The sequence below is a fragment of the Ixodes scapularis genome, unplaced genomic scaffold, assembly GCF_016920785.2.
Source record: "Ixodes scapularis isolate PalLabHiFi unplaced genomic scaffold, ASM1692078v2 PGA_scaffold4__175_contigs__length_147842914, whole genome shotgun sequence".
Lineage (NCBI taxonomy): Eukaryota > Metazoa > Arthropoda > Arachnida > Ixodida > Ixodidae > Ixodes > Ixodes scapularis.
In genome coordinates, this window is record NW_024609879.1 from 131,039,460 (window position 1) to 131,052,113 (window position 12,654).

The window sequence follows — 12,654 nt, forward strand, 5'->3', positions numbered from 1 at the left end:
CACAATGCCCAGTGCAGCAGCGATGCAAATCCTGGAGTTTACAACCCCGCCCCCTTCTCTGAGCTCCACAATGTACGCCCGTACGTCATCATCCAAGTTTCCAAGCACAGGCTTGACACCTCGAAGTTTACCAGGCAAGGTAGCCAGCTCTTTTGAATGACAGGACCTGCAGGCTTGGATATAGGAGGTCTTCATCCCCCTGACGGTGCTCTTGTTGAGAAGCTTTTCTCTTCCATCGGAAAACTTCCTCACTGCAGCAATTGTCCCATTTTCCGCAGCATATTTTCCAATCTTACATCTAAGTTCGTTATTGTAAGCAGAGTAGGGCCCTCGTTTCCGCTTTCGGGACACCACGGCTGTAGAAGCGGCAATAACACTTTGATTGGCCGACGTAAAAGAACGCTGGAGAAGACGACGACGTGATAGAGGCAACGCTCGATTTGTTCGCTCCGGAAAATTTATATAATTATTTTCAGTTACCTGCTTCAAACACGGATGAAAACTCTGTGCTTCAACGAGGAGTCGCCTTCCGAGGCACCTGAGGCAGAAGCCGCGGACTCCACCCTCTCGGATCACTAAACATGAGCCAACCGAAAACATCGCAGCCCGCCGGCAACGCAAACGAATCTGCCGAGACATCGAACATCCCTGATGAACCCTCTGACAGCTCTATGGAAGACTCGGACAACGAAGCGCCGTGGAACGTCAAAGCTACCAAGAAAAGGCGCCACGGGTCTAATTCAAGTGAGGCAACAATAATCACTCAAGTTTCTCACAACCTCACTGTCATCGTTAAACCGATGGACCCTACAAAACTCATCACGAAATTGAACCCTTTGGTTCTGCAAGAAAAGCTTGACAGTCTGGCACCAGACGGCATCATCCAGATTCGACCAAACTATCGTTTGAACCTCCTTGCTCTTGACACCCGAAATCTGGAATCAACAAAAGCCATACTCCAGCTGAAAAATATTGGTCCACTCCAGGTTCACACTTACGAACCTACTCCCGCATCCTCGTCTGTCGGAGTCATCCGGGGAGTATCAGTAGAGATCGCAGATGATGACCTGTGGGCATCCATAAGAGTGAAATCCCCAGGAACCCAAGCGAGAAGACTTGGCAAATCAGAGGTGGTAAAACTTATCTTTACCACAGGAACACCGCCTGACCATGTCTATGTGGGGCACACCAGATACCAAGTACTCCCATACCTCGAGAAACCGCGACAATGCCTGAAATGTAATCGCTTTGGACATATCGCAAGCACTTGCACAAAAGCCAAAAAATGCAGCCGTTGTGGAGCTGATCACGACACCAGCAAGTGCGAAACACAAAAACCTAAATGCATCAACTGCAAGAAAAGCCATGATGCAACATCACGAAACTGTCCAACATACAAAGCGGAAAAACAAATATCGAACTACAAAAGTTCCAACAACGTAGATTACTCAACAGCGAAATCAGCTATCATGAGCAATCCAGAAACCGACGTTGTACAACACCACGCCCTGCCCAAACACAGACATGGCTGGAAAGAAAACTTACAGCCTCCTGTCCCGCCGATGAGTGACAACAACTATCCTACGTTGGATGCCCCGACGTCCCGAGCCACGACGAGCTCTGCGGTTACATCACCACAACAGTCCGGATCTTCAAGGGGCACGGAAACAACCGCTGATGGAGCAGCTTCAAAATACCAGCAAAGTCCCCCCAAATGGGCTCGTGATCGCCCAGCTAAGAAAAACTCACGATCAAACGACACGCCCAAGCCTCAAAGCCTAGGAAACGCATTTTGTACAATTGCTTCGTTGCTACGCTCTTTCCTGACTTCGGTCAAGTCCCCTGTAGCACAGGCTGTGATTACAATCATTGACATTATCACCCCGCTAGTCGCCGCCTGGGACAACTAGCCAGCTACCTTCTTGCAAGCCATTCAGACAGCTGAGCTATGCCACCACCAAACAAAAATACATACTCCTACTGGAAAAAAATAGTATAATTCCTTCAGTTATTCAGTGGAATGTTAATGGGCTTCGAAAACGAATAGAAGACCTAAGACAATATTTACAATTCCACACAGTTGAGGTATTAGCCCTACAAGAAACTAACATAAAACAAGGAGCGATTCGACTTGCTCCCTATGTCATATATAACAGCACCCCTCGGACAACTCAGTCATCAACTGACGCTCCGAAGGCATCCCTGTTTGTACATCGAAGATTGACTCAGGTGCAGGTGGATCTCTCGGATCTTTGTGACGACAGTGCTGAATACGTGGCTGTGAACATTAGAAAAGGCAACTCAGACGTCACCATTGTGTCTATTTACGTTCGACCTAATTCTCACTGGCACCCATCTGTCTTACGCACAATACTCTCACGATGCTCACCAGCCACATTACTCCTCGGTGACTTAAACTCGCATAACGAGACATGGGGAGATAAGCAAACTTCTAGTCGAGGTAGATTGCTCGAGGATCTGGCAACAGCCATTGGTCTCCAATGTCTCAACGACGGCACAGCAACTTTTGTAAGGCCCGGCGTTGAACGCAGTGTTCTGGATCTGAGTTTCGCAACTCCTTCTATAAAAGCACTTTGGTCGCCCGAACCAGACAGCTGGGGTAGCGATCACCTCCCCATAATTATCACTTCCCCGGCACAGGGTCCGATCACCCACAAAAATTGCTTAGTGACTAACTGGGACGCATACCGGATATACTTCGAGGAGATAATATCTCATGGCAATGTAGACCACAAGACTGCCATCTCTCAGGCCCTCTCCAGAGCTACCCGAAGCGTGACAATACCAATATATCGGCCTAACCCTGATCTAACCTACCTCAAATTGCGAGCAATGCGCCGCAAGGCGCAGCGCCGCTCTTTTATTACATCTAGGCAAGAAGACATCCAGCGTTACCGTAAACTCGACGCTGCATTTCGCAAACACACCCACCGCTTACAACGTAGACAGTGGCGACAGCGATGTGAGTCTCTTCACTCTCCGGGAGGTGGAAGACGAGCGTGGCATATGGCTCGTGTTCTCGCCGGACATGCCACTCCCTGCTCACCTGCTCTTGGACTAGCACTAATCCACAACATAACCGTGGCACAAGCTGTAGAACAACTAGCAGATGAATTTACCTCCATACCTGCTCCGCCATCAGGCTTTGCTGTAATTAGCACCGCCGGCCCTGTACCAACAACGCTAACTATCGCAGACTCGGACTTCACAATGGGCGAACTACACCATGCTCTTCGGCGTTCTTCTGGAAAACGCAGTGCACCAGGTTTGGACGGTATCACGTTTCAAGCTCTTCGAAACCTCTCTGCCGCAACCCTCCCTGGCCTCCTAGACAACATCAATGACATTTGGCGCTCGTCTGTCCTTCCTCCTTAATGGCTACAGTCCGTGGTGGTTCCAATTCATAAGCCAGGAAAACCGATCGGTGACACTTCTTCCTACAGGCCTATCTCCCTCACCAGCTGTCTGGGGAAGATTATGGAACGAATGGTCTTGCGGCGTCTAGACTGGCAGCTTGAGTCATCTGGTGTCCTTCCTAATCAACTGTCTGGCTTCCGAAAACTACGCTGCACGATGGACGCGATCAGCGGCCTTGTATCAGACATGGAGGAATCCAAGGCCACAAAGCAAGCTTTCACAGCCATATTCCTAGACATCAAAAAGGCCTTTGATTCAATTCCCCACAGTACCATAATTACCCAGCTTATCAAACTTGGTGTGCAAGGCCGAGCACTTGCATTTATACGTGCATTCCTGACTGGTCGCACAATGTGCGTACGCCTAGGACGAGCCTGCAGTTCGAACCGTGCAGTAGCTCAAGGCGTTCCCCAGGGTAGCGTAATAAGCCCGTTTTTGTTCAACGTTGCCATGGCCGCTTTGCCAGAGGCCATACAGCTGATGAACATCGATACACCAGTAATAAACATTGCAATTTACGCTGATGACGTGGCCCTCTGGGCTTCTGCCCCCACAAAGGTGTACAGCAAGATGCAGCAAGCGCTACAGGATGCTCTAACCATACTTGTTGACGAAATATCAAAGCTGGGACTTACTCTCTCCACATCTAAAACAGCTGTCCTTCAATACCATCTAACGGCCCGAGATTCAATTAATAGAATCTACGAAATCAGCGGGACAGAAGTAACGCGGGTTCGAACGTACTCCTACCTAGGCTTCCTACTAGATGACCGCATCTCCTGGCGCCCTGCAGTCAAGTCAACACTCATCAAATGTCGCCGACACCTCAATGCCATCCGTATGATCATAGGCAGCAGATGGGGAACACCTCAAGCAATGATGATGCAACTGTATAGGGGCCTGATTCTTTCCAGACTGATGTATGCATTGCCATTAGTTCACATCAGCAACGCGCAGTCATTAGCCATTGAAACACTCCAACGAATTGCTGTTCAATTATGTCTAGGCCTACCCAGGTACGCACCCAACATTCCGACGCTGGTAGAAGGAAGGGTGAACCTTGTTCAAAACCACGGTAAAGAACTGACGCTTCGCCACATTGCACGGCAAACGACCTGCCAGTCAACGGGTTCTCTCCTGAACCGATTGCGCAGCCGTCCCCTCTCCCGTCTAGGATACCTCGCAACAGAGTTTGAAGGGCTTATAGACGCTCCTGCTATGATCTACCTAGCCCCACCGCCATACGCCCAACCGCTGAAAATCAATGAGTCCATTCCCATGCTCAAAAACAAACAACTCACGGCACAAGTTGTCGCCCGAGGCCTCGCTGAAGAGCTAATAGAGAATCTTTTGTAGAATGGGTACATGTCTACACCGACGGCTCGGTGCTTCACAGCTGTGAATCATCTACTGCAGCAATCTTCATCCCAGAACTCAATGTGACCAGATCAAGAAAACTCAGTTTTCATACCTCCTCCACAACCGCTGAACTAGCAGCTCTTTGGCTTGGCCTTGAAGCACTTGACGATATCTCCAACGGCGAAAAGGCCGTCCTTCTAACAGACTCCAGAGCAGCACTGGTGCTTCTCAGCAACCTAGACGATGCCCCCCAATATGCACGGTACGTTGCCCACACAGCAAGAAACTTGGAAACAAAAGGCTGGCAATTAGTATTTCAATGGCTGCGCTCACATGTTGGCATCACAGGCAACGAGACAGCCGATCGTCTTGCAGCAGAAGCGCACCACCTTAATGTGCCAACACTCTATGTATCGAAAATTCACGAGGCCAGACAACTTATACACAAAGAAATAAAGCGACAACATCCTGACCCGCGAGTCTCTGGAGGAAGACCACCCGCACGTGTGCCACCAAAGCTTTCACGAGCCAGCGCCTCCATTCTGCATAGGCTTCGTACTGGTTGTGCCTTTACAGCAAAGGCCATTCATCGTCTGGACCCCACAATCAGCCCAAACTGCTCAAGCTGTGACATTCCCGAGGACCTAGAGCACCTCATCTGGGTCTGTCCAAATCTAGCGGACGCGAGGAAATCTTTCCTCGATGGACTACAGCTCGCAGGGGTTGCCCACGGGACAACTGAAGACATTCTTTCTCCCCCAGGCTCAGTAAGAGATGCCACTAGAACATTCGCCTTACTCATAACGTTCTTAGAAGATGCAGATCTAATAGACCGGCTCCAAAGCATGGTGCCATACGCCCCGAGCCAGTGAACTGTCCATTCTCATAGGTAGTCCAAACTACCTCCACTCCCTATCTCTCCTTCCTCTCCTTTCTCTTTTTTACTTCCTTCTTTTGATCCCTTATCCCTAACCCGTCCCTACCCCGGAACTGACTCGCCCCCCACAGAAGGTGTGGCCAACATGTACCGGGATTTCTCTCTTCCCTCTCACCACTAATAAAAAAAAAAGATAAAAGAACGCTTATCACGTGTGGTCTTGCATACCTGTGGGTCAGGCAGTCCCGGCATATGATGATCTTCTGCATTCTCGACCACTGGCTTGAAGTAACGTAATAAGGACATCGCGGGACAGCAGATTGACGGGCACAAGAAAACGTACCGCACTGACACAGAGCGTGCTGGCGTCGACGACCACGGTACGCAGCCAAGTTTTATTGGCCCATAAAACCTACTTTGAGTCGGTTTATGTACAATCGTTGGACCCCATCGCCCTTTGTCGCTGGCCTTCCATGCAGAGTGTGTGTCCTCGAAAAGTGAACCCAAGAAAGGTTAAGGGGTGTGTGACCCAGTCAGTTTGAACCCTTAACTTATTTACACACACTGGTTTGACCCCATTGCCCTTGGCGGTTGTCCTTTCATGCAGAGTGTGTGACCTCGAAAAGTGAACTCAAGGAAGGTTCACATCGAAGAAAACAGATGTGAACACTAACCCAGCCTTTGTCGGCGTCTCGGAGCTGCGGGTAACGGCAGTGACTTCCGGACCATTGGTCACACAACCTATCGCCGTCTTCCCTTTCCTAGATTTTGACTGATTGACTGAAGCCGCAGAATCCTAGAAAGATGGAAAGACAACCGGGCCGGAAGGGGGGGGGGGGGGGGGGGGGGGGGGTCTGGTGTCAGTCTGGATTCGCGAATATTAGATTCCGCGAATAATTTTAATTTTTCAACTTTGGCCCGATTCGCTAAGATTTGAGCCCGCGAAGATTCCGTCGTTTACAGTATATCATATAGACAAGACTGCCTGAGCAGCGTTCCTTCTTTGAAGACACTTCTGTCACGTTAGTCATCCAAGAACTGTCTGTAGACATGCTCGACGGATACATCCGTGCATGAAGAAACCCTACTTCGAACTTTCTTATGGCGTGTCTTCAGACAATTCTGTCATCATGTCCGCAGCTAACATCGTCTCTTTTGTGTATGATGTGCGAGCAATCGGCGACTGCGGCTTTCAAGTCCTCACAATCGAAGGGGGAGGCCGTTGCGGTAGCCGGTGTCTCATCCTTCGTCGTGCTACCGGCGAGTGATGACGTCATGTAGACGTCATCGGTTACCAGAGAGGTATGTATACGGCAGTCGATATAAACCTGTTCAGCTTTGGAGAACATATTTCGGGGATACGGACCCTGGTGCCTCAATAATTAACACAAAAAAAAAATCGTTTTTTTAGTTATGCCGTTATTCGACGTTGGTTGTTTCGAAAGAATTGTATGCCCGGAGAACGTTTTTACAGCGTCTATTTTTGGCTCCGGTGGAGGCGGCTCGTTGAAACAAAAGTCGGGAAGGCTTCAATTACGGCCGAGCTGAGTCTACGGCGGAGTATATTCGGTGGCCCTCAAAGCCCGCGCCGGGAAGTCGTAGTATAGCTAATGGCTCGGATGGCTGAGTGCTCGCGAGGTACATGGACGACGTCGGAGGCTTTTCCGCTGAAAGATCGTAATATTGATCCGCTCAATTTCAAGATTAAATTCCAGAGAGGAACGGAACGTTTTAGTCTCGTTTGAACGAGTAGTTTGTTTTGCTTTCTTTTTTCCTTTTTTCCCGGTTTTTGTTTTCTTCTGCGAAGTTTCCTTACTTTATACGGTACATTACACGCCAGAACGGAGACTTCACTGAAGCAGATATTTTATTTTAAAGTATTGCATTTTTGGCAAAATTCCAATCCCCAAGTATTGCCCGTCCTTCCGTCCACCCGTCCGCCCGTTGGTCTGTCCATGCGTTTCCCGCTAAATTGAGCGGGGAAATTGACGTCTCGTGATTTAAGCACCATTTCAGTTTCTCCGCTAAATTTAACGAGTAAATAAACGTCACGTGATTTACGCAAAATCTGTTTCCCCGTTAATTTTGGCGCGGAAATCGATGTCACGCGTGACCTGCAACTCGAATTAATTTTTCCTTCTAAATTTAGCGGGAAAATTCGACGTCAGCTGACCTATGCACCAAATCATTTTGCCCGCTAAATTCAGTGGGAAAATTGATAAGAATATGGGCTATTAATTTCCCGAAAAGAATTTTTATTTCATTCTAAACAAATGGAAACGGTCGCTTCTTAAATATATTGCATTCATGCATTATAGCACTTTAAAAATGAAGGCCGCTGCCAATATATATTTACTTTTTACGTCACAACTTGTCAGTGCGCGTTCCAGAAGCTGCCAATGCATGCCACGTAGAGAGCGGTGATCATTATAGACATTTTTGTTTTGTCCACTAGAAATAGTCAAAACAATTTCAAACTTTTAGAGCCAATATATTTCCTTTTACGTCGCAACGTGTAAGTGCGCATTGCAGAGGCAGCTACCAATGCATGCCACGTGGAGAGCGGTCATTATTATAGATATTTTTGTTGTGTGATAAAATAAGCAGTGAAAATAATTTACTTTTTTTTTTTTTAGATAAATGCGCTTTTGGAAGCAACAATGGATGTCTTCACCCTTAGACGGACAGACATGTAGGCACCCTACAACCAGTCAGAACGAAGCGCCAACCCCCGACGCCTTGACGAAGTTCTATACAGCTGAGGCTTTGAAGCCGAGCGTGTGCTACTAACAGATTTGACTGGGCCCGAGTTAGAAATGAACGTTTACGCAGCTCTCGCATCCCATTCCTGTTTCACTTCGCGCTAACGTCTAGAATGTATACACCAACTCATGTTTACAAACAAACCGGAGCGCCCCTAGCGGATGTCACCGGCGCCGCGCATGCGCGGTGGACGGTGGGCAAAAAGCCCGCCGTCGCCCATAAACAAACCGTTGAATTGCGTTGTTTTCGGCGTCGGTGGGAGTCCCTGTGCTCTTTTTCGCGTTGGAATTGTTGATTCTACGTCCTCCTAACAATGTCTGACTACTTGAGCGGCTCCAGCAAAATTAACGAGGCAAAACTTTGCGTGAATAATGTGACTTGCGGCGATTCATTTCACGTGGACGCCGCAGAATAAACGCTAAAGCCCGACTCTCACGATGAGATTCTGCTCGCTATTTTCAGTCGCGACGTCGCTCGTGCTGCAAAAGCATGGACCGTAGCTGAGATGGTGGACGTCGATACTGAAAACCGCAAGTAGAATCGGGCATTACAAATCGGTGATGGCCACTGGTAACAATGATAAACATCTTCTTGTATCTACTGTTTACACTTAGCCTACTTACCCCAACCAACCTTCAAGAGTGTTTTGAGGCCTGCACTTAGTTGTTATCGCAATTACCGGGTCAACGTCTGGTTTACGGGTCGCTGTCGTTTGAACGAGTTGACGACAAAAAGCAGACAAGTTTGAAAGAGCAGACGACAGTTCGAACGCTTGAACGCGGGCAAGAAGCACCACGTCCCGCGTCAACAAACCATTGGAATGTCAAATTGTCGGCGTCTGTGTGAGTCTGCATACTGTTTTTCGCGTTGGAAATGTCTATTCTGCGTCCTCCTAGCAATGTCTTGCCACTTTAATCGCCTGAGCGAAATTATCAAGGCTCGTTACACCGCTAAACTTTGCGTAAATAATTTGACCTGCGGCGATTCAATCGCGTGAATGCCGCACAATGTACGCCAAAACCATGATGAGATTCTTCTAGATATTTTCGGTCGCGACGTCGCTCGTGCTGCAGAAGTGTAGAAGGTAGCGGCGATGATCGACGTCAATACTGAAATTCGGAAGCGGGAACAGACCAAGCGTAACAGGTCGGTGATGGCCACTTGTACCAATGGTCAACATCTTGTATTTACTCTTTACACCGAGCCTACATAAGTCTTTTGAGGCCTGCAATTACTTCTTAGTGCAATCATCGGGTCAGATTTTAGTTCACGGCCGCTTTTGTTTGAACGAGCAGACGACAAAAAGCAGGCTCGAAAGAGCAGACGAAAGTTCGAACGATCATGCGGCCGTGTGAATTTGAAGACGCACTGGACCCGCGGGTGGCCCGGACAACTTGGCGGTTTTCTCTCGTTCATGTTGGAACAAAACAAATACAGCTGCCGACCACAAAGTGTTGCCCGCACAAGCAATCGTAGTTTGACAGCGTCTGGTTTACCCTTCTCACGGCTACCATCCACGTACTCGGACGAACGGAGCGGGCAGAAACGCATGAAAACTGATCTTCAAACCCTTCCAGACTCTTTTGGTACATCCCCGTCCTAGCATTTTGACGAGAATGCAGGTTTTTTGTCTGGTTTCCCCCAAAGGAACGCAGGAATGCATGTCTCGCATGGCGACTTCTGCCCACCGCCCCAGACCGGAAATGCGACCGACGCGCCACCACCGCAGCGTGACGTAGGAGAGTTGAGTTCGTGTATATCTGCTTAGGAGCATCTTCAACTTATTCCTTCATCAGTAAGCAGAAGGCCGCCATTGGTATGGTGCATGCGCCATTTTTCAGATGATGATGATAGTGATCAAAGTGGCCAGACTGAATTCCGGAAAGGGCTTCGCTCCAACCCTCCAATCATTGAATTTTGCCGGCTGTGTCACGGTGCGAAAATTTGTTGCTTCTTTTTGCAATTTTAATTTGCTTATAACTCCCAAAATCACTCAAACTAAAAAAAAACAAAACAAAACAAAAATCTCTATGTGTGTATGTTTGATGAGGTTCGTTCGCGCGCAAATTTCAAACCAGTTCAAGAATCATTGGAGGGCCCCTTGAAGAGGTATAAGCCGAATGTCGTTACGTAACTATAAACTGAAAAGTGGCGCCGCCCAGCGGAAGCACGGCGACGAGCTGCGTGCGCGCGAGCCCTTCGAACCGGAGTTTCCCTTCTCTCCCTGTCTATTCAACTCCCTCGGGGAGCGGCGAGGGACAACTTAAACGGCCAGGTTTTAACGCGTTGACAACGGCAAGTGGCAGAGCTCATAACCACGCCAGCCCCCAAGCAGCTTTGCCCATGCTGAGACAGTTGACGTCACGTCCCTCGCGATGCATCGCGCTCTCTAAAGGCTGACCTTCGAGCGCTCGCTGGAATCGGTCCTTTGGAAGGAAAAATATAGCCCTCCGTTTAAAATACAAGCGTGCGATTGCCGTCAGCAGGAAGAGTTGACCATGTTTATCTGAATTCCGAACGTGAGAGGTAAATATGAAAAGGGACGAGAAGAAAAGAGGCCACAAGGAGGCGACGTCTCAATATTGAGACGTCGCCTCCTTGTGGCCTCTTTTCTTCTCGTCCCTTTTCCGAAATACCCCAGTCTCGGGTTAAACAAAACTATGGTTAACTTCCACCAGCTCGCCTGCACCCTTACAATTTTTTCACAGTAAATATGAAGTTTCGACTCGGTATGCCTTTTAAAGCGGCACTGACACATCAAAATCATATTTTTTTTTATTATCCGAAACGATTGAAAACGATGCCGGGACATTACCCTCAAAATTTGAAATTTGGGAGTTCAGTATTTGTGAAGTAAAAAAACAATTTCCAAATGCCGAATTCGATCGAAGTTCCCGCGCGATCGGCGCCGGTGCCTTGACGTCAAAAATCGCGGAGACCTGAGGGTCGACTTTCTTTCACCACTCCCTGCAGTTGCCATGGCGACCCAAAGCGAGGAGGAAAGGAGTGAAGGGCGGCGTTACGGCGGACCGGTTTTGAGCGGTGTCGCCTGTTTTCCGTTGGAGGATACAAATCCAGGAGACGGCACCACAACGAACTCCCGATTTTTGGTATTTCAAAAAGAAAGGCCGTAGTGCGTTCGCAATTGCGTTAAAAAACATGTTTTACGATTGCCGTAATTAAATGTTATAGAGATGTCGCCTACAAAGCTTCTAAATTTCCTGATTTTTGACGTCACCGATCAAAAGAAGCGAGGAGGCGAGAGGCGGGAAAATCAAACGCCAAAAATAAAAAGGCGCGCGCGCGCGCGGGAAAATTTTTTTCGCGATGCGTTTTTTTTTGCGTGTCTATGACTGCAACTTGCATCGTTTTAGACAATAAAAATAAATACGACCTTTGGGGTGTCAGTGCCTTTTTAAGGAGTTCAAGGAGATCGTTCGGCTGTGAAGCCTTGCTAAGGCGCTCGCACGGTTGCACTGACCGGCTTCCCAAAGAAAGCATTTTTCTTACATGGTGGACAGACTAGCTTTTGAAGTGTCGATGCTTGCAAACGTTAATAGGACGTGGAAAGACTGAGACTGGCAGTCTACTTTACGCTATATACGGCACTACACCTCAAGAAGCTCTTAGCAGATGCTTCGCCTGCCAGTCATAATCCTTCCATGAGGTTCCCCAAGGACCGGTGCGTGTTTTCGGCATACTGAGCGTGTGTCGAGAGTGCGCGTGCTATTACTTGTCCAAGTTGTTATTGAAGTGTCTGAGCGAGAACGAGGTCGACGTCCTTGGGCTGTCCGGATCTAAGTACGACGGATGGCAACTCACTTCCTTAATTTGATAGACAAATTGACGTGCGTTTGGGGAACGACTCAACCGCCGCTTGTTCGTAGTATAATAACCTTGCATGTTGGCCCCGGAGAGAGTGGCCTGCGGACAGATTTCGAGTGAAGTAAATCGCCGGCCGCATTTTATTTGTTGCTTGATAAAGCGGCTACCACTGTGTGTGAACGTAGATGTGCTAAAAAGAAATGGCTTAAGTTTGTTTGAATGCAGTGACTTTACTCGCCAGTGTTACAGTTTATAGGTTAATGGGTAAGGTTATAAAATATATAAGGTATATATTAAAAAACAAATGCTGGAGTAAACTACTCCTCAAGCAGTTTTGGCGGTACCTCGTTACCAGCAGTGACATTACCGGTAACGCACTAACTCTTGCGGTA

General features: G+C 48.3%; 1 protein-coding gene across 1 annotated transcript; it reads left to right on the top strand.

Moving 5' to 3' along the window:
- The first annotated feature begins 581 nt into the window (after positions 1 to 581).
- On the top strand, positions 582 to 1,910 carry LOC120845248. Its single transcript, XM_040217070.1, has one exon. The coding sequence runs from the start codon at positions 582 to 584 to the stop codon at positions 1,908 to 1,910; it is 1,329 nt and encodes a 442-aa protein (XP_040073004.1).
- The last annotated feature ends 10,744 nt before the right edge of the window (positions 1,911 to 12,654 follow it).